At 66.3% G+C, this 27422-nt stretch overlaps 1 protein-coding gene across 4 annotated transcripts in view; it reads left to right on the top strand.

Moving 5' to 3' along the window:
* The window catches only part of DOT1L (DOT1 like histone lysine methyltransferase), a 59820-nt gene that overhangs the window by 27539 nt on the left and 4859 nt on the right, over positions 1 to 27422 (top strand). For 2 of the 4 annotated variants that reach the window (XM_044254618.1, XM_044254616.1), the window contains exons 7-27: positions 312 to 374; positions 6764 to 6819; positions 8898 to 8977; positions 12443 to 12511; positions 13146 to 13252; positions 13668 to 13709; positions 14149 to 14259; positions 14352 to 14586; positions 15103 to 15216; positions 15778 to 15869; positions 16098 to 16199; positions 16513 to 16650; positions 17340 to 17465; positions 18700 to 19184; positions 19350 to 19485; positions 19822 to 19968; positions 21008 to 21122; positions 22016 to 22593; positions 22899 to 23101; positions 25471 to 25535; positions 25938 to 26867. In XM_044254618.1, coding sequence (XP_044110553.1) covers positions 312 to 374; positions 6764 to 6819; positions 8898 to 8977; positions 12443 to 12511; positions 13146 to 13252; positions 13668 to 13709; positions 14149 to 14259; positions 14352 to 14586; positions 15103 to 15216; positions 15778 to 15869; positions 16098 to 16199; positions 16513 to 16650; positions 17340 to 17465; positions 18700 to 19184; positions 19350 to 19485; positions 19822 to 19968; positions 21008 to 21122; positions 22016 to 22593; positions 22899 to 23101; positions 25471 to 25535; positions 25938 to 26867 — 3994 coding nt within the window. The remainder of the gene's footprint in view (positions 1 to 311; positions 375 to 6763; positions 6820 to 8897; positions 8978 to 12442; positions 12512 to 13145; positions 13253 to 13667; positions 13710 to 14148; positions 14260 to 14351; positions 14587 to 15102; positions 15217 to 15777; positions 15870 to 16097; positions 16200 to 16512; positions 16651 to 17339; positions 17466 to 18699; positions 19185 to 19349; positions 19486 to 19821; positions 19969 to 21007; positions 21123 to 22015; positions 22594 to 22898; positions 23102 to 25470; positions 25536 to 25937; positions 26868 to 27422) is intronic. The other 2 variants (XM_044254617.1, XM_044254619.1) reach the window with 2 other exon arrangements.

The raw sequence follows: 27422 nt of genomic DNA, 5'->3' as shown, positions 1-27422 counted from the left end.
CGTCTCCTCCAGATGCACCCCGGGTCAGCAGGCATCCCCTAGGTGCCCGTGTCCACCTGGGGTGGGGTCAGTGGGGTTTGCGGCGTAGGTGCGTGTCCAGAAACGCCTCTTGAGTGTGTGGCCCGCACATGTGGTGGACTCCACAGGTCCTGCGGTCTGTCCTCTCCTGCGGCCCCCAGAGTCACCCAGGCTGCTTCTCAGAGGGACTGGGCTCTGGGCCGGCGGAGGGGCGGTCCCAGCTTGTCCTGGGGGAGGCAGGGAGGAGGGGCGGTGGGCAGCGGCTGACGGGCTGTCGCATCCTTCCCTTGCAGACCATGGACCGAGAGTTCAGGAAGTGGATGAAATGGTATGGAAAAAAGCATGCAGAATACACAGTGAGTGCCACCGCCCCGGGCCCCCGCGGCTAACGGTCCAGCTCCGTTCCTGCGCCTCCTCCTCCCCTGACCCGCCGCTCTGCCCTGCCTGTCCTTGCCTGGCGTGTGGTGCTGGGGGAGGGCCGCCCGGCCTCACGAGGGCCCTCCTCCTCGGCCCTCTCCGGTCCTTCTTGGGGGCTGCCACTGCTCCTGCCCCGGGCGCTCTGAGAACGGGCGGCAGGTGGCCCCTCTCCTGCAGCCCTCAGCCGCGTGAAGGCAGTCGCGGGCATCGTGTCCCCGGGCACCCGGCGGGTCTCAGGGAGCCCTCCGTGGTGCCGTGCACGTGTGTGTCACGGCCATGGTGTGGGTCTGGGCGGCAGGGTGTGGACAAGAAGGCCTCTTCCCTGGCCCACTGGCTGGCTCCGTGGCGTCCTCTCCGCTGCCTTCCTGGCAGCACGTGACCCCGCTGGTGAGCCCGTCCTGCTGGCAAGGCTCGGGGCCGGGCCGCACGCCCCCAGCTCCCCGGGCCACTCCTGCACCTTGGCCTCCGTGGCTTGCCCCAGGCTTGTGAGCCCCACGTTTTTTGGCTGGCCAGGGTTCTAGAGCCCCGGCCTCTGTCTGCCCCTGTCCAGGGCTCCTGCGTCACACCCTGAAACACGTGTGTGGGCCCGGGCTCGTCCCTTGCTCCCTCTTCCACTGTGGACACACTGCCGCCCTGTAGCCTGCAGCCACGTGGCCACTGCGGGGACACCGTGGACAGACTGTGTCCCAACCAGACCTTTAACTCCGCCTCCTCCCATCCCGGGTCCAATGCGCGCGCCCAGACCCCGAGCCTGCGCTGGGCTCCGCGGCCGGCCCCGTCGCTCTCCCTCCCGGCGTCTCTTGCGAGTGTTCACGTCTTGCCCTCTCCGTCCCAGCCCAGAGCACGCCGTCCGCTGCGTTGGCTGCTGTGCTGAGACCGGTGTCCTGGTCGTGTCACGGGACCACGGGCTGGAGCTCGGTTGGGGTGTGGGGAGAAGGGGGAGGGGAGGTTTCCCCTTCCTCAGGCCAGCCTGATGGCTTCTCCTTCCGCGGTCGTCCCGCACTGTGGTGTTCCAGAGTCGCCGCCAGAGCCGAGGTCTCGCGCTTGCTCCTTGGTGTTTTCCCGTGGCTGTTTTATGAGCAGGGCCGTGAGGCCGACGTTGGCACCTGGGTCCTTTCCTTCTGCATGTGGAGCCCCGCGGTTTCAGCCGGAGCTTGCAGGCTCCGCCCTCGCACACGGCTGCCGTCCGTGCCGTCCCCGCTGCCGTGGCTCTGTCTGCCGTCCGTGCCGTCCCCGCTGCCGTGGCTCTGTCTGTCCGTCCGTGCCGTCCCCGCTGCCGTGGCTCTGTCTGCCGTCCGTGCCGTCCCCGCTGCCGTGGCTCGGTCTGTCGGTCCGTGCCGTCCCCGCTGCCGTGGCTCTGTCTGTCCGTCCGTGCCGTCCCCGCTGCTGTGGCTCGGTCTGTCAGTCCGTGCCGTCCCCGCTGCCGTGGCTCTGTCTGCCGTCCGTGCCGTCCCCGCTGCCGTGGCTCGGTCTGTCGGTCCGTGCCGTCCCCGCTGCCGTGGCTCTGTCTGTCCGTCCGTGCCGTCCCCGCTGCTGTGGCTCTGTAGCAAGTCCACCCACCTGTCTTCTGGCCTGGCTCTCCTTCCATGCCCTGTCGCCGACTCGGGGGCTTTCCCGTCCCCAGATAAGCCGTGGGTCCACCTAAGAGGGCAGGGCAGGGGGTGGCTGGCCAGAGTCTGTGCCCGCGTGTGGGGACAGCTCACGTCCGGACAGGGTCACGTCTTCCTGCCTCCGACGCAGCCTGCCCTCCCTCACCGACGTCGGTCGCCAGGCTTTTGTAGTCTGCCTCCTGCAGCTCTCGCACACGTTTTGTTAGCGTTACCTAGAAGTCTGTTTGTCTGTCTGTCTTGGTGCGTGTATGAACAACACCGGCTTTAACTTCAAATCCGCGCGTCAGTTGCTGGTTTGTAGGAAGGCAGTTGGCTTCTGCCGTGTGTTCACATACGACGCCGCCCCTGCCTCAGAGTGGTGTTGTCGTGGCTTATCAGCTCCACGTGTGCTTTTCTGAATTCATTCAGATTTTCTGCGTAGACGATCCGTCATCTGCGAACAGAGGTGGTGTCACGTCTCCTTCCCGGTCTGCGTGTGTGTTATTTCTCCTGTCTGTTGCACAAGCCGCTGTAACATTGGTATGGCCAGGACGCTAGCGAGGGCCACCATGGCCTGTTCCCGAGCTTCCTGGAAAGCGGTGACTTTCCCATCACGGAGGGGACGTGTGGCAGGTGTTTCGTGGGCGTTCCGGACCGAGCAGACACGTTTCCCTTCGTTCTGCTGAGCTGGGGATCCTCACCGTGCATGGCGTTGGCGTCTGTTAAATGCCTTTCCCGAGTGTGTTGGCGCATCCCTGCCGGTGTGGCGAGCGCAGGGGTCCTCCGTGGCTGGGGGTCCTGCCCGGTCGTGGCATGGGTGGTTTTCACAAGGTGCGGGATTTCCGCTCCACACCTGCGTTGTGGGGAGTGCTTGCGTCGGCGTCCCCCAGGGGTCCCGGCCGGGAGCTCTCCTTCCCTGTGACATTCTCGGGTGCGGGGTGCTGGCCCTGTGGGGGTGGAGGCGCGCCCTCTGCTTCTGTTCTGCGTTTCCGGGGCCAGGACGTGCGCAGGCATGGTGGGGCCCGGCTTCGCTTCCCTGCGTCCTGGTGCCGTTTCTTCTGGAACTCTGTGCCCCGCACCTGCGGCTCCCGGGGTCAGCCATTTGGGCCGAGCCTGCAGAAGTCCAGTGGGCTTCCATTTGCAGGAGCTTCTTCCTGCGTCTCTGCAGACCGCAGCCCTGGGCGGACTTCCCGAGACGTGGGATTTTGCGTCTTCAAGGGCTTCTCGTTCCTGGTGAGGGCGCCGCATCCTGAGGAGCGGCCCCCAGTGCGGTCAGCGCGGCCCGCTCGCAGCCTCGGGCGGCTCCTGGGGGCGGGGGCCAGGGCGGGGCCAGGCTGGGCCGCTGCCGGCTGCCCGCTGCCGGCTGCTTCTCCTCCCGCCGCCTCCTTCCCTCTCTTGGCTCGGTACAGGGTCAGTGGTTGGCACGCGGGCGGACAGGAGGGGCCCCCTCATTCCTCGGTCCGGCGTGGGGCAGAGCGTTCGCTGGCCCTGCCGCGGCCCCTGCGGGGTGGCTGCAAGAGGAATTCAGCTCAGAGGACACGCGGGCACGACTTTGGCCGTGGGTGTGTGGAGGAAGCTGGCCGAGCCTCTGCTGTGTGTTGTCTCTTTCCAGAGGGCGTCCTGCAGCGCCGGCCCTGCGCCCACGTTTGGCGGACACTCGTGTCCCGGGTCTGGGAGGCCTTCCCAGCCACGTTCTGTGGCTTTGACCAGGCGTCCCGTTGGCGGACGGACAGTCCTGCTCTGTTGATCAAGAACCCAAGAGACGGCAGCCAACGGGGTCTAAAAATAGCTCCATGGCTTCTCCAAGCCCCACAGCCTGCTTCTGCGGCCAAGGCTTCCCGTGTGGCCACCGCCTCCTCTGTCCCCTCCCGCCTCCGCAGAGGTCCCCCCGAGGCTCCACCTACCAGCCTCAGCCCCGCCTCCCTGTCCTGCAGCCCCATGGTGCCGGGCGCCAGGCCCTCCCTGCCGCCCTCCCTGCCACCACGTGCCTCCTCCCGTCAGAGCCCCCGTGCCCTCCTTCCCTTGGCTTCTGCCTGCGGGGTGAAGGGTGCCCCCTCCACCTGGGAGACGCTCTGTCCAGCACCCTGCCCAGGCGGACGTCCAGGCCCCCAGAGGCCCCTTAACACAGTAGTCGGGCTGTTCACAATGAGCCCCGTACGCTGTGGGCACCTGGCAGTGGGCTTGGCCCGCAGCAGGTTGCAGGCATCGAGAGTGTGTCACCTGGGGCCGCTGTGGCCTCGTGGAGGTGCCACGGCAGGGAGGGTGTCCGCAGACCGGCCTGTGCAGAGGTGCTTCCTGCACTCGGGCCTCTCTCTCCAGGACGTGCACGGGGACTCCCCCTGGGCACCTGCCACCCCTCCAGCTTTGTCGATGTCACGATGGTGCACGTGTGACCCTTGGGGTGGCTGGGCCATGTCCGCTAGGGCCCCCTGCATCTCAGACGTGCTGGCCCACCTCCCCTTTGGTCTTGGGCTGGGTTGGATCACCGGCAGGCTGGTGCTGCCAGGAGACAGGGCCTGGTGGTTCGGCCGAGCCATGCTGCATCTGTGGACTTGGGGCTACTGCTGGGTGGGTGCGCTGAATGCCGGGGCCTGCCCGTTGCCCCCCGACTCTGGCTGGGGCAGACCTCGGTCTCTTCATGCTCAGACGCTGTACACTTTTCCCGCGACGAGCGCACGTGTGCTTGGTGCGGGGATGTGCACGGCCTCCAGGAGCATGTCTGGGGCGAGCTGTGGGGCTGAGGGGCCCAGGCACCTGCCTGCCGGCCTGGGGTCTACACCAGGGGTGGTCATGGGCTCCGACACCCTCTGCGCCAGTGCGTGCCCAGGACCTTCTCTGTGTCTTCCCATTCCGTCACACGTGGAGGTCTGCCTGACCCTGGGGCCATTCACGGGGTCCCAGGGCAGGGGCACAGGAAGGCCACACACACCTTCCCAACGGCACAGCCACTGCAGCCGGCGCCCTTCTTCTGAGGCTCACAGCCTGCCTCTGCCCAGAGCAGAGCCACGGTAGGGCCGGGTGACCAGAGCCCGAGCCAGCGGCCATTCTCTGGCCTCAACCCAGCAGTGCTGCTCCGGCCTGAGCTGCGTGGCCTGGACAGGGAGCCGCCAAGGAGAGGGAGGCTGCCTGGAGAAGTGCCTGAAGGCATCTGTGTCTGTCCCAGGCCCAGGTGCAGGGATGTACCGGGAGGACCCCAGGGCCCAGCAGGCGGTTGTCCCCAGGGCCATGGTTTGGACAGAGGACAGAGGACAGAAAGCAAAATGAGCTCACGGTTGGGGGTGGGGACCACCAGGCAGGAGCTTCCAGAGCCCTCTCCCGGGGTGTCCCACAGGACACGCTTAGTTACCCCCAAACGAGACAGCACCGTGCGTGTGTGCTGTGGTCTCCGGGGGCTGGCAGAGACCCAGCGCCGGGTTCTCCGCGGGGTCGGTCTCGCGGGCCCATCTGCCGACTCGGGGCGGGGAACTGGTGCTCAGCCTGAGCCTCGCGTCCGCACGGACAGTTCAGGGACCAGAGACCCCAGCAGCGAGGCTGGCCGGAGCCCGCAGTCCAGTTCCAGACGTCGCGGAGGGCCAGACCCGCGAGCGGCCGGTGGGGAGGGCGGGCTCCGGCTGTCCGTGCGAGCTCTCTCTCACGTGCGCTGCAGACTCGAGTCACTCCCGGGGCCTGGCAGGACTGTTCTCAGGAGTGTGGCAGATTTAGGAAGTTCCACAGGCGGGAGAGGATTCAGAGTTGGGACAGCTGGGGTGTGGGCAGCCCCCCACAATGCCCGAGCATGCTTGGGTGGACCGGCCTCTGCCCTGGATCAGCGGCGCTCACTGGAGACTGGGTCGTCTCTGCTCAGGGTCTTCTGTCCGTTTCTGAGCGACAGCAGGCCGAGTGCCCTGTGGGACTCCTGCTGTCTTCGTGAGGGAAGTGGGGGTTCCGGGTCACCTTGCGGCACGCATAAGGGTGCAGGTGAGGCCAGTCATCGGCCCCACCCTCCCCTGGGCCCCAGCCCCCACGAGCTCCCGTTCCCATCCATGGAGAAGCCTGGTCTGGACGTGTCACACGTGTGGACTCACACCCCGTGTGGCCTTCTGTGTCTGGTTCCCTGCCTGTGCTTTATGGGCTTGGGGTCCATCTCTGGGGCCGTGCGTGGGCTTCTAGCTCCTGTCTGCGGCCGGTGGTTGCTCCTGCGCGTGGGGGATGCGCTGATGGGCGTCTCTGTCGTCTGCTCTTCTGAATCCGGCCGCCGCGACCGGGCAGGTGCAGGCTTTGCAGGGACACACGGTCTGGCTTCTGGGCGTACGCGGAGGTGCAGTGCGGTCGTGTTTTGAAGAACGATAACACCAGGCATGTAGGTTTGCTGAATGCCCCAGCTTGGGGCACCTCGGTCCGCAGGCTCCTGGAGGCCCCGTGTTAGTGTGCTGGGCCACGCCATGCAGAGAGCTCTGCCCTGGTGTCGCTCGGTGCATAGGTGCCTCCTGTTCCCTGTGGTAGCCCCGGCCGGCCAGCCCACTCCTGTCCAGAGCTGCCGGCACGCTGGGAACCCCGTGTGGCTGCGTCCCCAGCTGGCTCTGTGTGGCTCCATGGTGCGTCCTCTGCTGGGGCTGGACCCTCCCTGAGCCGCCGCTGCCCTGGCCCCAGATCCTCCTCATCAGTGACTGCGCTCATCTCCTGTTCTGTGCGCGGCGGGCGGGGCGCGAAGCCGGCCGAGGCCTCCCGAGTCAGCCTCTCCCCTGTTCTCTTCCTTTCAGCTGGAAAGAGGCGACTTCCTCTCAGAAGAGTGGAGAGAGCGGATTGCCAACACAAGGTAGGGCCCGGCCGGGCGAGTGCCCCCTGGGGAGGGTGCATGGCTGGCGGAGCTCCTTCTCTCCCTGCCCCTGCCTGCAGCCGAGCAGGTGGTCTGGGGGCTGGACCCAGGACCCCAGGGCAGGGCCAGGTGTGGCTCAAGGGCTGCACGTGCCAGTCCCTGGGCTGCCCGTCAGGAAGGGCCCTTCCCTACCATCTCGGCCCTGTGCTCAGCGCGCGGACTCTTGCTGTGTCCACACCTCCCTGAGCTGGGCGCAGGGCCGGGCTTCTCTGCACCCGCTGCGAAACGGCGTCCTGTCCCCCACGGCTGGGCTGCTGTGGTTTTGCCCGTACACTCCCTCTAGCCCTGCCCCGGGCCTCGGGCTGGGGCGCGGAAGTCAGCTGGAGCCTGCTGGGAGCCCAGGACCCAAGGGGCATTGCACACCCAGAGCCATCTTCCTGGGGACGAGGCAGCCTTGCTGATGGTGGCCCACTGTGTTGGGAGACTCTGCCGTCTGGCCTCTCCGTGTCTTTCCTTCAGGCACATACTGCCTGTTGCCCCAGAGTCCCCCCCCCCCCTGTCTGAGTCCTGGGGGCTGGTAGAAGCTGGGTGCCGCTCTTTCCAGGAGGCCTCCCTTTGTGGCTGCCCCGTGAGAAGTTCTCATCGGAGGGGTCTGCTCTGCTCTCCCCTCCTGGCCGGGTCTTCCCCTCTTCCTGAGAGACTTATGCTGACTCCGTGGGCACCCCCATCTATGGGGGCCTGGGGGCTCTCCAGTGCTGGGCGCCGGCCAGCAGCGTCTGGGCCGAGGTGTCCCCTGTTGTGGTCACGGGGAGGGCGCTGTCCCCCGGGCCTTGTCGGCCCCTCGTACTGCAGGCAGAATGGGAACAGGCCTCAGTGATGGGAGAGTGGCCCCTTGAGGTCCCCCCACGTGCTCTGCTTCCTGGCAGGGGTATCCCCTCCCCTCCCTGCCCCTTTCTTGTTGGGGACATGCGTCCCTGCTTCTGACTTCTTGTGCAGGGGATGGGAGGGAGTGACTGCCTTCAGGGCACCCTTCTTCCCTCAGAGCTGTCGCCAGGGTCTTTGCTGGCTCACGTCCTGCCTTCCCAGGCTCCATCCCCAATTAGGGACTAGGACAGACCAGACGCGCGCCCCGTGAGAGCTTGTTCTCCCTGGCTGTCTTGTCAGGGCTCTGTCCCGCGGCTCCCAAGGACGCCTGGGCCCCAGCCTAACGGCTCTCGTCCTTGTCTTTTCTGCGCGGGGCTCAGGGAGAGCGCACTGGGCTTGCTCCGCGTCTGTACGGTTTCTTCCCTGCCGCTCTGCCCGTTGGCACCCGGTGTCTGTTCTTGGGTCTTCCGCGACTGTTCTGGTACCTGGTTGCTCTGACTGCTCCCAGGCATCTTGATTTTAATCTGTCGAGACTCCAAACAAGCAGCGAGGGGACGGCTGGAATCAGCCCAGTGTGTCTTCTGTCCCTTCCAAGAGCGGAACTAAACGTCCGTCTGCCCCGGCTTAGATTCTGTCTGGAGGCACTTCCGTGGGGGAGGAGAGCCGCCCGGCGCAGCTGAGTCGGGAGCTGCTTCACCTGCGGGGCTGGACGTGAGCCGGCGCTCGGCGGCTCGTGGCCGTTCAGAGAGGGCCTGGAGCGGGCACGAGCTGGGCCAGGCGGCGGGCAGGGGTGCGTCTCTGCACATGCAGTGTGAGGCGGCAGCATCCCCGGCCGCCCCGGCTGGCGTGTTCGGACCAGGGCCCGGTGGTCCGGTGCCAGAGCATGCGGGCAGGCGGAGGAGGACTCTGCCTCTGGTCCCGCCGGTCCTCGGGCACCTCCTTCCAAATGCCTCCGGATGCTGTCCGTGTGCCCGCCTGCCCGGGTGTCCTCACGTCTCCGTCCCCAGGTGACGCGTGTGCAGTCCGCATTCCCACCCCGGGGGCGTCCCGGGGGCCGGCAGGGACCGCCCCCCCACCGGCCAGCATGCTCATCCTCTGCGCCCTGCGGGCCGCGGGTCCCGTCCCGGGCTGGGGGAGCCGGCGGTGGAGGCGGTGGAGGCGGTAGGCGGCGCGCCGGAGCCTCGGCCTCACTCAACTGGAACATTGTTTTGCAGTGTTATATTTGTGAATAACTTTGCCTTTGGTCCTGAGGTGGATCACCAGCTGAAGGAGCGGTTTGCCAACATGAAGGAAGGTAACGCACTCTCCCCGCAACCCTGCCCTGTCGCGGTCCCTGTGTGCTGGCGGCGCCCGGGGCCCGCTCCGTCCGTCTGTGGAGCTGGCTGGGACCGCGGGCACGGCCGGGTCCGTGCTGACCGCCCCCACGTGCGGGCTCCGCGGCCGGTGCCTCTGGGCCCGGCAGACATGGTGGGGCCGACCGGGCCTCCCCCGGGCGGATGGAGCCCGTGGGCCCGGGGGCCTTGGGGAGGGGGCCCGGCTTGCCAGCGGCTACACACTGTGCGGCCGCGCTCACGTGTCCTGGAGGCAACAAGTGACTTCTCGGTGCGGGCTCATGCTACAGGGTTACTCACTGAGGGTCTGAAGTTCGGGCTCGACCTGTGACCCCAACCCGGGGGCAGTGAGGCCACGGGGCTCGTCCCGACAGGCCTCTTCAGCTCTCTGGGTTTTCCCTGTGTTTGGGCCCCGGTTGCCCTCGTCTGCCTTCCCGTCCCGGGTGGGGAGGGGGAAGGGCCCCTTGCCGTGCGTGCCTCGGTCTCGACGGCCTGTGCTCTAGCTCGAGTTGGTTGGCGTGTAGGTGGGGTTGCGTTTTCTTTATTTTAAAGAATTTCAGGACTTTTTATTTATTTGACAGAAAGAGCTAGCGAGAGAGAGCACACAAGCAGAGCAGAGAGGGAGGGAGAAGCAGGCTTCCTGCCGAGCAGGGAGCCCAATGTAGGGCTTGATCCCAAGACCCCGAGATCATGGCCTGAGCCGAAGGCAGACGCCCAACCACTGAGCCCCCAGGCACCGCAGGGCTGCATTTTCTTTGTGCTCGTGGAGGCTTCCAGATTGGGAATTGTGTGGGTGCACGTGTGGTGTGAGGTCCTCTACTCTATCTGGCCCGAACCTTCTAGGGGAAATTTTTCTGAATCTTGGCAAGCAGAGACCGGAGGCCATCGTGCTGGGGGGCAGCCTCCCGGCTGGATTCCCTCCGGGGGAGCCCTCTGCTCCCTGGCTCCTCCCACGGCCCGGGGTGCACCTGAGGGTGGCGCACCGACAAGCCCTCTGCGCCAGGGGTACGTGGGCCCCGCGCCCGCAGCTGCCCTGCCGACGCTGGCCACGGGAGGAGCTCCCTCCAGCTCTGGCTTAGGCAGCGCAGGTCAGGTGTCACCTTTCCCTGTGCTGTGCCGGGAGCCTCTGTGTACTTGGAATGTCAGGCAGAGAAGACCATCCAGTCTAGAAGCTTCTGAGGAGGTGGGAGGGAGACAGCGTCACGTGAGCACCGATTGAGGCCCGGTCAGTGCAGGCACTGTTCATGTGCTCCGTGTCTGAGCTCCTGGAGGAAAGACAAACACCAGCAGCTTCCTCTGGGTGTGGGCCACCCTGGGCGCTGTCTGGGGCACACGGGCTGGGCCACATTGGGGCCTCCCGTCACTCTCCCGTGGATGAGGGCCTTGTCACCCGGTTGTCAGCTATGCCTCTGGCATGTGTCCTCACTGAGCCGAGAGTCAAGGTTCTGGCTGTTTTTTCATTTTCTCCCCATGCGGAGACAGTCTTGGAACAGTGTGGGGCCTCTGTCTAGCTGAGCTTGGGGACACACTGAATCCAAAGCCCTTGGTCGTGGCCCACTGTGTTTCAGGATCAAGAGGAGCCCACTGCTTGCGGGCCGAGTCCTCCAGCCAACGGCCCAGAGCCCACGGGCTCCCCTCCTCACACGTGCCCGGGTTTAGGGCGGCCAGGCCCTGGGTCGTAGCAGTGGGTGCTACTGTCCTCGTTAGAGCTCTGGCCTCAGGTGCCCATCCTTCTCAAGGCCCTCCTGGCATGAACACGACTGGGCTCCTCGGCCCCCAGTGTGGCTGCCCTGTGGGAGGAGTGGGCTGTGGGCTGTGGCCTCAGTGTGGGCGTCCCTCGCCTGGGCCCTGTGGGCAGCACTACCCTTCCCGGGTCTGGACGGGAAGCCTCAGGACGTGTCCTCATCCTTGGCTGATCCTTGTAGCTTGTAACACAGCTGCTGAAGCCGCTGCTGGTTTTCCAGATTCCGAGGTGGCCTGAATGTGACCTGGGCGCTCCCAACTCAGGAGACCCTGCACATGCCGCCTTCCCTGCCCCTCCCAGCTGCTTCGGGCTCTAGTTCTGAGGAGGGCCAAGCGCCCTGCACATTCCCGTTCCTATGGGAGAGGGATGGGATGGGTCCCCACACGTCCCATTACGAGACGTTTCGGGGAAGTGGAGGGCCGACCCGCACCTGCGCAGGCCGCCGTCTGCTGCCCTCAGCCCTGCCAGCTGCGTGGCCTGTGTGCGGGGAGCGTGTGCGCGAGGCCTGGATGCTCCCCGTCATTTTTTAGGGGCTGTGCGCCTCCCCCAGGAGAGAGCGGAGGCCCCTCCACCTGTCACTGTCCTGCTGTCTGCCCAGGAGCCTCCCTCTGGCAGTTTCGTCCTGGGCAAGGGGCCAGATGGGCTTTCGTGGGAGCAGAGCTCCTCTGCGTTTGTTGACGACCCCCGCCGGACGTCCGGGCTTGTTGTCTCATGGGGTGTCGCGGCTCTCGTTCCTCCCTTGTGGTGTCCTGTGGGTGGGCTTGGGGGATCTGATGGGGCCCAGACAGCCCGCGGAGCCCTGCGGTCCCCAGGCACCTGACCCGTGATCCTGGAGCGACACACCCTCGGGCCCCGCCCAGCTCCCTTGCCGTGTGGGCCGCGCAGGGTGCTGTGTTCCTCGCGGGAGCCCCCCGGGGGCCCGGGATGCAGTTCACTCGGTACTGCGCTCTTCAGAGGCCCTCCGGGTTCCAGGCACCCCGCGGGGCTGTTCAGCCTCCGTCTGCTGAGACCTTTGATAGGGCCCCGCGGTCTCTGACCCTGGCTGCCCCGGCCTTGCGCCTGGCCCAGCGCTGGGTTTGTCGTGGCCTGCTCCCACCGGGCTTGGTTCTCAGGACGTGGGCTGGGTGGCCGGTGGTCCTGGTGCGGGACGTGCTGCGGCGGGCACACGTGACTGTGTGCCCGCGTGGAAATGGGCTCGGACGTACTCTTCCAACTTCAGTGTGACATTAGTGTTTGCTTTGACTTTTCCATTTGGCTCTTTCTCCCTCACACCCAGAAGCTTCCGAGAGCGTGCGTGTGCCTGTGGGTTCCTCTGCGTGTCTCTCTCTCCGTCGAACTCAGCACGCGGAGCCACTGCGGGCTGCCTGCCCCCTCGCCGGGCGGCCCGGTGGTGGGAGTTCAGGGTTTGCCTTGGCCACTCAGCCTCGGCTGTGACTGAACTCATGTGCGCAGGGACGGAGCCCGCGGAGGGGCGCATGTCCTAGCAGCTGGTGTCCGCTGTGCCCAGAGCACTGTCGTCCACACGATCCGCTCGTGGGACAGACTTCCACGGGGAAGGCGCCTCCTGCCTTTGCTTCAACTTGTAGAGCGCGGACAGGACTCGGGGGTGCTGCTGTCCCCGCCCTTGCTGCGGCTGTGCCCTGCGGCCACCCCACGAGCCGTGGTGACTAGTCTTGTGTTGCAGGTGGCAGAATCGTGTCCTCGAAGCCCTTCGCACCTCTGAACTTTAGAATAAACAGCAGAAACTTGAGCGGTAAGAAGCTTGCATTGCTGAGTCAATATATGTGGCTTTAAGCATCTGTGTCGGTGTGGGCGTCCAGTCCTGGGGGGACGGGGGCGTCAGCAGCTGCCCCGGCCACACCCCCTCGGTGCCACGAGCCCCCCAGTCCTGACGGCCTTAGGCATTCCCCGACACGGCCCTGTGTCCCTGGCGGGGAGAGTGGCTCTGTGGGGAACTCAGGGGGCAGGTGTGCAAAGCCCTTTGAGTTCCTGTTGTGACTGGCCTGAGCAGGCAGTGGCTGCCCTGTCCCTGCTCAGGACGGACCGGTGGCAGAAAGCTCCTGGGTCGGGCTGCACAGGCCTCGGGGTCTTGGGCCTCCTGGGGGCCTGGCGGGAGCTCCTGGCCCACACTGTTCGCAGTCACCTGCAAGTGCCTCCGACGGCGCCTGCCCACGCTTGTCTTCTCCTCGGACAAGCCCCCAGCGTGGCCCTGCAGCCTCCCTCGCTCGCCGCGTGCTGGCAGCCAGCTGCCCCTGGTGGGCGCTTGGGAAAGGCTCTGCCCCTTCCTGCCTCACCGGGGTCACTCCGGACCAGAGGGAGATGCACCGAGGGCCCACCCGCTCACCCCAGGCGCAGGAGGGGCCCTAACTGTCACCCCTTGTGCGCAGACATCGGCACCATCATGCGGGTCGTAGAGCTCTCGCCCCTGAAGGGCTCAGTGTCCTGGACGGGGAAGCCGGTCTCCTACTATCTGCACACCATCGACCGCACCATAGTGAGTGCCCCGTGGGGCCGGGGTCGGGGGCCTGGCCAGCCGGCCCTCAGTACGGGTGGAAGTGGGTCGGGAGGCTGGAGACCCTGGTCTGTCTCACCTTTGTCCTCAGCCCTCGTGGGGGCCAGACCTTGTCCACGAGGCCTCGTGGAACAGCGGCTCTGCCTTGGAGCCCGAGGCCCCCGGTGCCCTGCCAGGCCTGTCGTGTGGCTGCCCCTGTGGGACGGCGGTACGGGGCCTGCAAGGCCCACACGGGGGGAGCCCTGAGCCCAGCAGGTGCCCTACTAGCCGCCCACCCGGGAGGTGCCCCGCCGCGCTCTGCCAGGTGCGGGGTCTGCCCAGGCTGTCGCGCTCACCCCGGGGCTTGGGACTGGCTTCTCATGAGACTTTGCCTTGTCTTCTCTTTTTGTGTTTTCAGCTTGAAAACTATTTTTCTAGTCTGAAAAATCCAAAACTCAGGGTAAGTGTATGTTTTCTGTTCCCCTTCCTGTTGTGTGTGCGCCGCTGGTGGGGGTGTGCTGGCTGGGAGGGGCCGTCAGGGCGGGGGCGGATCTCCGTGCCGGACCGTTCCGAGCTGCCGTCGGAGGGGAGCCAGGATCCTTGTGCCCACGTCCCTCCCGTGCCCTTGTGGCCGCTGTTCATCTGCCTCCAGAGTCAGTGCTGTCTGGGCACGAGTTTTTCTATCTGGGGACTCGGATAAGTATCCAAACAGGAGAGCCCCCGGCCTCGGAGGGGGCACAGTTGGAAGGCCACCTGCTTTCTGACGGAGCCCTGGGGGGCGCGTGCCCGCGCATGCCGTCGGGCGCCTCTGTCCTTGGGTGTGTGGAGGCGGGCAGCGCTTGGGCTGGCGGCCGCCCCGAGCCGGCCCCGCTGCAGACGCAGCCACACTTGCCTTCCAGGAGGAGCAAGAGGCAGCTCGGCGGCGGCAACAGCGGGAAAGCAAGAGCGCCACAACCACTCCCACCAAGGGGCCTGAGAGCAAGGCTGCCGCGCCTGCGGACGCCCCGACGGTGAGTGTGCGCCCCGCGCCCGCGGAGGGAGGGCTCACGGGGCCCGATGGGCCCGCCAGTGCTCCCCTGACGGCCCTGCCCCCATCTGCCAGGATTCGGGGGCCGAGGAAGAAAAAGCTGGGGCAACCACCATCAAAAAGCCGTCCCCCTCCAAGGCCCGGAAAAAGAAGCTCAACAAGAAGGGGCGGAAGATGGCCGGCCGGAAGCGCGGGCGCCCCAAGAAGATGAGCACTGCGAACCCCGAGCGTAAGCCCAAGAAGAGCCAAACCGCACTGGACCTCCTGCACGCCCAGGCCACGCCGCAGACGGCAGCGCCCTCGCCGCAGGGTGAGCCAGCTGTGGGCGGACCCCTGGGGCATGCTGTCGGCCAGTGCCGGCGCCCCCTTGGCTCTCTGCCTTGGTGCGGCGAGTGGGGTCCCTCTCCGGTCCGCTGAGGCGGTGAGAGGGGCAGAGGCCTCCGTGACGGCGTCGTGTGCCGTGTGGCTGGTGCCGGCTTTCCGGACCCTGCTAGGGTCACGGCATCCTCATGGCCGTGTGCCCTGGGGTGGGCTCCCTGAGAACGCACCCCGGTGGGGCCTCCCCATCATCCTAGCCCCGGGCTCTGGGCTCCCCTGGCTTCCCATCCTGGGCTCCGATGACAGACCGCACACAGGGGACATGGCTCACAGGGACCTCTTGGATCCCACGGGGCTTTGGCTCCACTTCTCAAAGCGCTGCGACGCGGTGTCTGGTCCCCCGTTCAGTCTCGGTGTGGGCAAGCTGGCCGGTTCCCTGGAGCAGACCGGTGGAAGGCCCCAGGCGCACCGGCCTGCCGCTGACACGTGGCCTCACTGTGTCCTACAGACGCGTACAAGTCACCTCATAGCCCGTTTTACCAGCTACCTCCCAGCGTGCAGCGGCACCCCCCCGACCAGCTGCTGCTGGCTCCCACCCCGCCCGCACTGCAGAAGCTGCTAGGTGAGCTGCCCACGGACCCCTCGGGCCTGCGGGGGTCGGGGGAGGGCTGCCGGCCCCAGACCAGAGTCATACGGGCTCAGGGCTGGCGTGATCTCCCTAGCACGTGGGACGCCCCCAGAGAACCACCCAGCCCCACCCCATGTCGGCCGCGTTGGGTGGGGAGGGCTGTGTCGGGTGAGCTTGGTGCCCAGTGTCGCGGAGCCGAGGCGCAGACTCCCGCTGCTGGGAGAGACCAAGCAGCTGCTTCTCTCTGAAAAGCGGGTGAAAGAAACCCTTTTACACCTTTTGGGAGCTGCCGGTTTTCTCAGTTCAACATCAGTAACCTGCGCTGCCCTAAGCAAACGGGCACCCACGTGGTGTCGGAGGGCAAAAGACATGGGGCGGCACAGGCAGGAGCTGTGAGGGGCGCCCAGGTGGGGACCGAAGGCCCCGGCGTGATGGTGGGCGGTGAGACACTGGGGGCGGCAGCCGCCGCGATGGCTTTCTGAAGGGCGGCCCTCCTCCCCGCTGCCGGACGCGGGGGCTCGTGTGTGTGCTAAGCTGCATACTTGACCCTTGCAGAGTCCTTCAAGATTCAGTACTTGCAGTTCTTGGCCTACACCAAGACCGCCCAGTATAAGGCTAGCCTGCAGCAGCTGCTGGACCAGGAGAAGGTGAGCCCTGCCCTGTGCCCCTTACCTGCTGGCCCCCAGAAGGTGCCTTGGCCCTAGGAGAAGCGGCGGTCCCTTCAAGGGCCCGTGCACTGTCCCTGCTGGTTCCAGAGAGGCCGTGGGGGTCTCTGCTGAGGGTCATCAGCCTTCTGGGTTGGGGCACGTCTGGCCCGTTGTGGGAGGGGACGTGGCGGGGACAGGGCCTTGCCGTCACCTTGCTGCGTCCCCCAGGAGAAGAACGCCCGCTTGCTGGGCGCCGCGCAGCAGCTATTTGGCCACTGCCAGGCCCAGAAGGAGGAGATCAAGAGGCTCTTCCAGCAGAAGCTGGACGAGGTGGGCTGCTGGGACTATGCCCGCCGCTGGGCCCCCTGGGGCGGGATGTGGGTGCAGGGGGTTCCTTCCCGGTGTTTGGACTTCCCGCGTCTGCTGACAGAGGGCGTGGAGCCCTGCTGCTGCGGGCTCATGCCCTGGGGTCGTCCTTGTCCCTTCTCTGGGCCACCATAGGTCCTCTCTGCGACCGCCATCGGCCACCAGCCCAGCCCGCCCCTTCCTGCCCCCCAGACGGCCCCCAGCCCCGTGCCCTGCCCTCAGCCTGCCGCTGCACACTCCGGCCGGAGAGCCCACCTCTGCTGTCATGTGTCCGCAGCTGGGAGTGAAGGCGCTGACCTACAACGACCTGATCCAGGCGCAGAAGGAGATCTCGGCCCACAACCAGCAGCTGCGGGAGCAGACGGAGCAGCTGCAGAAGGACAACGGGGAGCTGAGGACGCAGAGCCTGCGGCTGGTGGGGGCGCGGCGCGGCGCGGGGGCGGCGGGGGCGGCGGGCCGGGGCACCGGGACAGAGAGGGTCCAGGCATCCTTCTCCAGGACCAGTTTGCCATAACCCCCTAGTCTGCACGGGCCGCTTCAGGACCCCGGCCACCGGCCCGCCTGCATCTCCAGTGCCCTCCTTTCCTGGGCTCTCGGAGCCCCCGGAGCTCGCAGGGCCCACGGCCCTTCCAAAGGCTCATACGCTTTCACTCGATGAAGCTCTCCAGGTGCTCAGACTTTGATATCCTTCTGGCACTCCTGCAGCCCCATGCTGGTCTCTTTGACGAGCCCTAGGGCCGGGGGCACATCTCCTGGGACCTCACTGCCCTGGAGACTAGGGCACGCTTGCTGGGCGTGTGGGAGCATCACTTCTGATGGAGCCTTCCTGTCCCATCCTGGGGGCACCCTTGCCTTGCTCCGTGCTGACCGGGGAGGCCCAGTTTCTACTCTGGGCTGCCTCCCAGCCGGCCTTCTTTTAGCAGGTTCCCTTGCCGGATACACAGGTGTTCAGAGACACCTGCCCAGACATCGGCTGGGTCTCCTTTCAGAGCCCAGGCTCTGCCCTCTGCCGGGCGGACAGGTGCCCCCCCCAACAGCGGTGCGTGCTCCGCAGAAGGGTCTGCCCGGCCGGGACTCACAACTGTGGCCTCCTCATCCCCACAGCTCAAGGCTCGGTGTGAGGAGCTGAAGCTGGACTGGTCCACGCTGTCCCTGGAGAACCTGCTGAAGGAGAAGCAGGCCCTGAGGACCCAGATCTCCGAGAAGCAGAGGCACTGTCTGGAGCTACAGGTGGGGGCGAGCGCCGCGGAGGGCCCTGCACTCCCGGGGCGGTGCTGCCGGCCGCCTCTGCTGGGCTGTCCTGCTCCCGGGCCAGGCCGTCTGTCGTGGTATTGGGAAGCAGCCTGGAGTGTCTGGATGTGTCTGGCCCTCGAAGGGGAGCAGAGGGCTTGGCAGCCGAGGGGTCCTGCTTGCTCCAAGGCGTCTCAGGCTCCTCGGAAACCCAGCATCTCGCCAGAGCCCCTTAGTGAGTCACCCGTGAAGCCGCCGTGAGGAGGCTGGTGTTTGTGCAGGAGATCTCAGGAGCTGGCCCCTCTGCCGAGAAGGGTGGCTTGTGTATCAGGGTCCGGCGGGAAGCAGGGCAGGAGGGAAGGAGAAATGGGCGGTCTGTCTCCGGTCCTGGTTTCCGAGTTGGCTGGCTGGGTGTGTAGCCTTCCGATGACCACAGGACCATAGCGTGGTGTGCAGCGTGGGCATCGGCGGCACCTTTTTTGCAAGGCTGTGGCCCCCCTTGGGCTGGCGTCTCCCCAGCGTGGCTTCACCGTTCACGGGAGGCTCTCCTGGTCACCAGCCCTCGGGGTCTTCCAAGTGTTGTTTTGTTACAAAACGACGTCGCAATGAATTGTTCCGCACAGAAGACTCCGGTTAAGGATGTTTCTTAAAGACCTGCTCCCCAAAGTGGGTCTGTGAGTGGTGTGAGGTCCCGGGGTCCAGGCCACCCGCCCTCTGAAGGGCCGTGACTCAGGGGAGCCCGGCACAGAGGTTTGCCGACCCCGTTGGCCCAGACAGGCCTCTCTGCTGCGCTCTTGTGCGTGAGTGGCCGTTAGGCTGCTGACCCCTCTGTGGAGTGATGGCACGTTCGTGAGGGTGAACCACGAAGCAGAGAAACCAGAGAAAATCCCCGGTGCCCCGCGCGGGGGGAGGGAAGCCCAGAGCCACAGTTTCTCGCGGCCGGTTTATACGTGGGGTCCTTCAGCACAGACAGGGTCACAGCTCCCCGTTCTCGTCCCCCAAGCGTACATCCGCGGAACTCCCTGGACACCAGGTGTTCTGTCCGGTGGCCCCGGAGCTTCCTGCCCTGTGCCGGGCAGTTGGCCTCCGCATCACCCCCAAAGCCGGTCTGCGTCCTCACAGGCGCTCCGGGGCTGCGTCCGTCTGCGTTGGCTGGGGGGCCGGGTGTGGTGCGTCCGGCCGGGCCTCAGGCCCTGGGCCGAGCCGCAGGCCTGAGCCTCTCCCCGCCCGGCAGATCAGCATCGTGGAGCTGGAGAAGAGCCAGCGGCGGCAGGAGCTCCTGCAGCTGAAGTCGTGCGTGCCGCCCGACGACGGCCTGTCCGCACACCTGCGTGGGAAGGGCGCCCTGGGCCGGGAGCTGGAGGCTGAGCCCGGCCGTCTGCACCTCGACCTGGACGGCCCCAAGTTCTCGCTGCCGCACTTGAGCAGCGCCAGCCCGGAGCTCTCCATGAACGGCCACGCGGCCGGCTACGAGGTGTGTGGTGCGCTGAGCCGGCCCCCGTCCAAGCAGAACACGCCCCAGTACCTGGCCTCCCCGCTGGACCAGGACGTCGTGCCCTGTACTCCCAGCCACGGTGGCCGGCCGCGGCTCGAGAAGATGGCGGGCCTGGCCTTGCCCGACTACACCCGGCTCTCCCCGGCCAAGCTGGTGCTCAGGCGGCACCTGAGCCAGGACCATGCGGCCGGCGGCAAGCCTGCAGCCGGCGAGCTGCACCCACGGTGAGTCCACTCTGGGGCCGGGGCCACCCTGGGGTCTGGTGAGCCGGCACTCGGCGGTCTGGGAGAGCCCCCCGGGTGTGCGCTGAGCCTGGCCACAGGCTCTAGATGCAGACCCGAGGCTGCGGGCACCCCCAGAGGAGGAACCAGGGCTGTGTCTCGTTCCAGAGCGGAGCACGCCAAGGAGAACGGCCTTCCATACCAGAGCCCTGGCATCGCCAACGGTATCAAGCTGAGCCCTCAGGACCCGCGACCGTCGTCCCCCGCGGCCTTACAGATGACAGGGGAGAGGGGCAGCGAGAAGGTGAGCGCAGGACCCGTGTCGTGGAGGGTGCGTGGGGGGTGTCGAGCTCGGCTGTTAGGAGAGGCCCTCTAGGCGGGGGGCTTGGGATGAGCCTGGGACACGGTGCCACAGCCGAGCCCCCGTGGGGGGCTGTTGTCCGTAGAGGCGGGAGGGAGACTGGAGAGTCTGTGGGGAAGGAAGGGGGCGGGTCCCTGGGACTTTAGGAGGAGGGTGTCTCGGGACAAGGGACCTCCTCCTGTGCTGGGGACGAGGGTGGGGGGGTGGGGACGTCCCCATGGTCTTCGGGTGGCGCTGGTGGCCAGCAGGAGCGAGGCCGGGCTGGTGGTGTGTGTGCAGGGTGTGAAGGAGCGCGCCTACGCCAGCAGCGGGGAGGCCATCACCAGCCTGCCCGTCAGCATCCCGCTCAGCACCGTGCAGCCCAGCAAACTGCCCGTCAGCATCCCCCTGGCCAGCGTGGTGCTGCCCAGCCGCGCCGAGAAGGTGGTGAGTGCGCGCCGGCCGGGGGCGCTGTTGTCCCCGGGTGACTGGCCCGGGCCCTTGGGCTCCGCGGTGTGCTGTGTAGGCGAAGAGGGGGTCTCGGCGGGCTTTTTCCCTGTTGACTGGCCTGCTGATGAGTGGGGGGCGTACCGCGACCCCCGAGACAGCCCCAGAATGCAGTACCGTTTTCCATTTTCATCTCCCGATTTTTTTGTGGAGGGTGGTATGTCTGGGTGGAGACGGAATTGAACTCCAATTTCGGTAGAAGAATGAAGCCCCACCCCCCTCGTCCTGACTCACACGTGGGCCCCCGTGGGGGCTCCGTCCTGCGTGACGCGGGCTGGGCTCTGTGTGAGTGCGGACGTGATTCGCGTTGCGTCCGCTCGGCTGACGTGCCCCTTCTAGCGGCCTTTAGTTAGTTCACCAAGTTGTGCAGCTGACACCTGTCCACAGATTGTGTCACACGCATGGACTCACACCCTGCGTGGCCTTCTGTGTCTGGTTCCAACCCTGCGCGTCATGGGCTCGGGAGGCCGTCCCTGGGGCCGCACGTGGTGGCGCTTGACTCCTGCTGGTGGCCGGGGACACTCCCCCACGTGCATAGACCGTGTCGTGTTTATCTGCTCTCCTGCGGGCAGACGTGTTGTTCCCACCTGTGGCTGTTACGAGTCACGGTGATGTGAACGTTTGTGTACGGATGTTGTGTGGCTCCGTGTCTCCGTCCCGTTCCACACAGGAGTGGAATCACAGTTTGGATCACAGTTGCTGTCCCTGCTCCCCTTGTCCCCAGCCTGACATTTGCTGTTAGCAGAACAGTCCTTTGGAACAGATACCTGCCCCTCCCCTTGTCAGAACCCTCTGACGGCTGCCTGCAGAACTCAAACCCCGCGCAGGTCGCTTGCCCTTCTGTGCGCCGGCTCCCACATTCCTGCCGTTCTCCCTGCCTCACGCTCTTGGCACATCCTCTGGCTCATGTCGGGGACTCCCTCCCTGCCCTTAGTCTCCAGCCCTGGCTCATCTGACAGTGTGGACTTTTTCTCCACAGAGAAGCACCCCCAGCCCTGTGTCGCAGACCCGAGAGTCCTCGTCCACACTTGAAAAGCAGATGGGCGCTAATGCCCACGGCGGTGGAAGCAAAAGCCTCGCTCCAGCTCCTACAGGTCAGACGGCTTCTCCTGCACCTGGGTCCTGCCTCCAGCCCTGCCCCCAGGGCCCAGCCCGCCCCAGCCCCTGCTGCTGCTGCTGGAAGGAGGAGAGCCGGGGCAGGCTGGGTGGAGGGGATGCCCCCAGATCTGGCAGGCTGGGCTCTGAGCAGGCCCATCTCCTCCTGGCCACGGATCAGCCCCTGTGCCCTGGGGTTAGGCTGGACCTTGGCTCACATCAGGAGCCTCTGGCCTGAGGCATGCTGCCCTTTCCTCCTGGAGGTCACCCGGGGCTGGTCGCGAGCCCCACCTGGCTGGTGATGTCCTGGGGGAGCAGCCTGCTCTCCATCTGGGCTCTGAGTCCCCTTTAGAGACCCCTGATGGTTGCTGGCAGAGGCCTCCGCAGACTGCACACAGGGCCAGGTGGCGCACGGCGCCTCTGCGGCAGGGGGGGTTCTGTCCCAGCCACTCGGCCCTGGGGGTGGTGGGTGTGCCAGTGACACCAGCCCTGGGGGCCGGTCGCCAGTTTGCCGCCACCTGTGTTAAGGCAGGGAGGGCAGGGCCGCCTCTCGTGTCCAGCAGCCCTTCCTCTGGGGTAGGGAGGCCCGGGTCTGTGCAGGAGACAGGGACCTCAGTAGGGCTTCTTGCGGCTTAGGGAGCCTCTGGGGGAGGGGGGTGCCCAGGCCCACTTGGAGTTGTCGGGTTCCAGCACCAGGGGTCCTCACGCATCCAGAAGTGCCTGCTCGGGAGCCCCCGGCCTGGCCCAGCCCAGCCATGCCCAGCTCACGGGTGCTTGTCTCCCATGCTTGGTGGAACCCCATGGAGGGTGGGTTCCCGGGCGCAAAGCTTTGTGACCGGCAGCTCCCGAGGCAGCGGCGTCCGCCCCTGACAGAGCCCATTCTTCCTGGCAGGCTTCTACACGGGCTCCGGGACCGTCAGCGGGGTGCTGGCAGGCAGCCCGGCCCCCCTCGCTCCCGGAGCCGAGCCCGGCGCCTTGGACGAGGTCTCGAGCTCAGGAAGCCTGTTCGCCGGCATGGGGTCCTGTAGCTCCGCCCCGCAGCTCCCGCCCCTGCTCCCGCAGTCCCGCGGCTCCGGTGCGGCCTCCCCTGCCCATCCGCTCTGCGCCAGCCCGCGGCTCAGCAGCGCTGCCCAGGGCCCGCTGCCCGAGGCCAACAAAGGGGACCTTCCCTCCGAGGCTGGCGTCTCAGACCCCGAGGGCGAGGCCAAGAGGAGGATCGTCTTTACCATCTCGGCTGGCGGTGGCGCCAAACAGTCACCTCCTGGCAAACCCAGCCCTTTGCCTGTGGGCGCCCGTGGGGACAGCGGCCAAGGCCATGGGCCAGACAGCCGTAAGCGGGGCAGGAGGAAGCGGGCGGCAGCCGGGACCCCCAGCCTGAGCTCCAGCGTGTCGCCCAAGCGTCGGGCCCTGCCGTCCGTCGCCGGCCTCTTCACACAGTCTTCGGGGTCCCCGCTGAACCTCAACTCGATGGTAAGTCCAGGGCCGGCTTGGGGGCAGGGACACGGTGGGGAGGGCGGGCCAGCTCGTCCGGCCCACGCAGGTGTCTCACGTGGCGGCTCCCGTTACCAGCCTGGCAGGATGGCAGGGCCCCAGGAGCACAGCCGGGAGGATGGCCATGGGCCACCTTCCTCCGAGGGCGGCAGGCTGGCTTTGCCATTGCCCAGCAGCCTGAGGTCCAGGGCAGGTGTGGGCAGCGGGGGCCCGAGCAAAGCCCGTGGGTGCTGGCGCCCGGGAGCCACTGACAGGCTTGTGCTGTGTCTGTGGTGGTCCCTCAGGTCAGCAACATTAACCAGCCTTTGGAAATCACGGCCATCTCGTCCCCTGAGAGCCTGAAGAGCTCCCCTGTCCCTTACCAGGACAACGACCAGCCGCCCGTTCTCAAGAAGGAGAAGCCCTTGAGCCAGACCAACGGGGCCCACTACTCCCCACTGACCTCAGACGAGGAGCAGGGCTCCGAGGACGAGCCGGGCAGCGCCAGGTGAGTGGGGCCGGATGGGTGGGCGCAGGGCGTCCGTGGGCGCAGCTTCTGGAAGGAAAGACCCTCGTGATGAGGTCACTCTCCCGGGGCAGCGTCTGGCTACCGTCGGTGGGTGCCAGGGCCCTGTCTGTGGCCCGTCCGCTGACGTCTGCAGTGCCGTAGAGCAGCCATGCTCGACTAGGTGGGCCCAGATTGCTCACCTTTACATGGCGAGACGCCGGTCGGGAAGGGGCTGGGCGGTCCTCCCGCCTGAGATGTCACACCTAGGGCAGGCCAGCACCCTGGGCCTGGAGCCGCTGGGGCGTGGGGTTGGTGTGTCCCCTAGGTCCCGGGGTCTGGTTCTTGGTGCGTGTGTCACGTGGTTGGAGCAGACGGGCGCACGGGTGGCCACGGCAGGCAGGGGGGTATTTGAGCGAGAACAGTGGTCCCTCCTAACGTGGGACAGCGTTATTCTGTTGGACTCGCGTGGCCCGTTGCTTGTGTAGTGTGGCCCAGTGGGTTTGGGTATGTCCCAGAGCTGTGCAAGCATTATCAGCATCGATCCTAGAACATTCTTATGACCCCAGAAAAAGGCCCGTGTCCCTTAACACGGACTCCCCAGCCCCGGCTCCCACCCTCTCCTCTCCGTGCGGACGGGACTCCTCTGGGGCCCTCCTGGGAGTGAGGACCTGCAGGACGGGTCCTTCTGGGTCTGGGTCCTCTCCCCGAGCCCCCTGTCCTTGGGGTCCCTCCGTGTGTGGCAGGGGTCAGGTCCTTTCCATCCTGAGGCTGGACCGTGTTCCCGTGTGGGGACGGACTGCACACGTCGTAGTCATTTGTTACGTGCTGGTGGACGCCTGGGGTGTCCGGTGTTTAGCTAACGGGGTAAGGCTCCCGTAAGCGCCCCGGACCGCCCTCTGTCTGACGTTTTCCGCTGGGCCCCAGCTGGCTCAGTCGCTTAGGTGTTCCACTTGATCTCGGCTCAGGTCGGGGTCTCGGTCCCGCGTCGGCTCTGCTCGGCTGCGGTCTGTGGGAGGGCTCACTGTCCTCCCCTGCCCTTCCCCTGCTCATGCACCACGCACGCCCGCGCTCTCCCTTTCCTCAAATAAACGAGTAAGTCTTGAAAAAGAAGAAAGTACTTTCAGTCTCCCCGTGTGGAACGCTGGTTAATGTTGCTGACCTGAGGGACCGCCACGGACACAGCACAACGGCGGCGACTCCGTGTTTAATGTTCCGAGGAACCTTCCGCAGCAGCCGTCCTCACGCGCCCCGTCGGCGGGAGGGGCCGGTGTTGCCACGCTCTCCCGGCACCTGTTGCTGTCTGGCTTTGTTTCGTGACACAACAGCCGTTCCCCATGGGTTTGGGGGTCTCCCTGGCGCGGAGCGTCCTGGCGCTCTGATAGGGTTGGGGAGCGTCTGCTCGTGGCTCGGAGCCGTGTGTGTGTCCATGGAGAGACGTCGTTCCGGTGCTGCGTTGTCGTCGGCTGTCGGAGTTCTCCCGTGTGCGGACGGGCGGTCTGTTATGTGACGCCGGCTCCGTGAATGTCCACAGGTCTCTGGGTCTGTCATCTCACGTTCTCGCGGGTGTCTGGAGGACAGGAGTGTTGCGTCTTGGTCCGCTCTCATTTCTCTCCGTCTTTCATTGCCTGCGCCTGGCGGCTGGTCTAGGCCCGTTCAACTTGTTCCTCCTCTGCAGACGTAAATGATGTTTTTAGAAGTTTTATACTCGAGTGCTTTTCTTTCTTTCTTTCTTTTTTTTAAAGATTTTATTTATTTATTGGACAGACAGAGATGACAAGTCGGCAGAGAGGCAGGCAGAGAGAGAGGAGGAAGCAGGCTCCCCGCTGAGCAGAGAGCCCGATGCGGGACTCGATCCCAGATCTCTGGGATCAGGACCTAAGGCGAAGGCAGAGGCTTTAACCCACTGAGACCCCAGGCGCCCTCGAGTGCTTTTCTTTTGTGCTAGGAATGTCCAGCCTCTCTGTTTCCGAATTCTTTGGGGCAGTTTTCCTTTGTTTGTAGAGGTCACGGTGTTCTTCGGGACGTGCCGTGGAAGCATGGGCACGTAGCGTGTACTGTTCTGCGGTTTGGCATGTGCCACGCGCCCCGTGTCCTGTGGTGACACACTGTTGTTGACATGGCGTGGGGAGCTGTTGTGAGCCTCACGGGCATGACGCAGAGACTGGGACTCTGGGCGTCTGTGCTAGAACGTGACGCCCCGGTTCCCAAGCGCTCAGCCTCGTCCCCCTCCTGCAGTCAGGATCCCGCTCCCCACCAGGGCTGTGGGCTCTGCCCGGCAGTCACGGTCCCCTCTAGAGAGGTCTGCGGGCAGGTGGGCCGGGCGGTGCAGATGGATTTCAAACCTCTGTCATCTATTTTTTTCTTGATAGAATTGAGAGGAAAATTGCAACCATCTCCTTGGAAAGCAAATCTCCTCCGAAAACCTTGGAAAGCGGTGAGTGGCTATGTGCCCTTCCTCATAACTCCCAGGCTCAAGGTGACCTGGCCCCAGGGTGTGGCCTCAGCCCTCAGGACCACCCACGCTGGGCTTCTAGAATTGTCTCTGGGTGATGTCAAATGCCACCCGTGTCCCCGTGACGGCTGGTCTCAGTACTGCCGGGGGCAGTCCGTCCCCTGCCGGTCGAACTGGGCCAGCCTCTGGCACTCTCTGCGAGCACGCAGATGCCCCTCAGCCTGCCCGCGGTCGCGCTGGTCTCTGGCTCCCCATCCCGCCCCACCCTCACTCCACTCGGCCGCCTGATCCCCCAGCAGAGGCATGCGTGGACCACAGTGCACCTCCCTCAGGCGGGAGGAGTGGCTCTGAGCCCTGGGCCTCACCGGCTCTGGTTCTTGTCAGGTGGCGGCCTGACCGGGAGGAAGCCGGCGCCTGCCAGCGAGCCCGCCAACAGCAGCAAGTGGAAATCCACCTTCTCGCCCATCTCCGACCTCGGCCTGGCCAAGTGCGCCGACAGCCCGCTGCAGGCCAGCTCCGCCCTGAGCCAGAACTCCCTGTTCGCTTTCCGGCCGCCCCTGGAGGAGCCTGGCCTGGCCGACGCCAAGCTGGCCGCCCACCCGAGGAAGGGCTTTCCCGGTGCCCTGGCGGGGGCCGGGGGACTCAGCCCCAGCAGCAACCCTCCCAACGGCTTCGCCTTCAGCGGGGGCCTGACCGCCGACCTCAGTTTACACAGCTTCAGCGATGGTGCTTCTCTCTCCCACAAGGTCCCGGAGACGGCCAGCTTGAGCGGCCCCTTGAGTTTTCCCACCCCGCGGGGCAAGGAGGGCGCCGCCGCAGAGCCTGGCACGTTTGTGAACAAGAGGCAGCTGGACGGACTGAGTGGCCCCAAGGGCAGAGAGGCGGGCGAGCCAGGCCTCCCGGCATGTGGGCCCCCGGAGAAGGCCTCGCTGACACACAGCAAGCCGGGCAAGGGCCGGGACCGCGAGTCCGACTTGAAGAACGGCCACAACCTCTTCATTTCTGCCGCCACTGTGCCTCCCGGGGGCCTTCTTAGCGGCCCGGGCCTCGCCACAGTGGCGTCCTCGACGGTCAGCGCGGCTCCCTCTGCCCAGACACACCGCCCCTTCCTGGGCACCTTTGCCCCCGGCCCACAGTTCGCCCTGGGTCCCATGTCCCTGCAGGCCAACCTGGGCTCGTCTGTGCTGCAGTCCCTGTTCAGCTCCGTGCCGGCCGCCGCCGGCCTGGTGCATGTCTCGTCCGCCGCGACCAGACTGACCAACTCGCACGCCATGGGCAGCTTCTCCTCTGGGGTGGCAGGCGGCGCAGTTGGAGGTAGGCAGACGCGCGCCTCCCTCGTCTGAATCGCGGGTCCTGCGGGCCTCACGCCGTCGCCCTCCCGGACCGTGGGGCTAATGACAACTGCTTTACAGGTTCCCTTGCAGGGCCCCCTAAGGGGCGAGAGGCTGTGCCCACCTGTCCCCTGGGGGCCACTTTGCACCTGCCACCTTGCTCCTTTTCATGAGACGCAGATGTGCCTGTGGCGTGGGCAGCGCACTCGCGCGTGAGTCGGCCTGCGCCAGGCCCTCTGCTGGTGACGGCGTCCCTCGTACCTTCAGGAGAGCTGGCGCCACAGCTAGGGCTTGGTTTCCTCCCCGTGGAGGTCGTCTGTCCCACTGACATGGCCCACAGGCTCTGGGCCGCTTCGGGGGCTGTCGCTGGGCCAGAGCGAGGGGCCACAGCAGCTGCTGTGTGGGGGCACCGTGGAGGGGGGGCCCGGGCCTCCGCGGCCGGCTCCTTGCTGGGCGCAGGCGGGTCCCGGGCTGGGAGCCGGGGGCGTGCCCTCAGGGGGCGAGGCCCAGCACTGGCCTGCAGGGGAGTCGCACCTGG

This window comes from Neovison vison, chromosome 6 (assembly GCF_020171115.1).
Source record: "Neovison vison isolate M4711 chromosome 6, ASM_NN_V1, whole genome shotgun sequence".
NCBI lineage: Eukaryota > Metazoa > Chordata > Mammalia > Carnivora > Mustelidae > Neogale > Neogale vison.
This window is presented reverse-complemented; position numbering and strand designations above follow the sequence as displayed.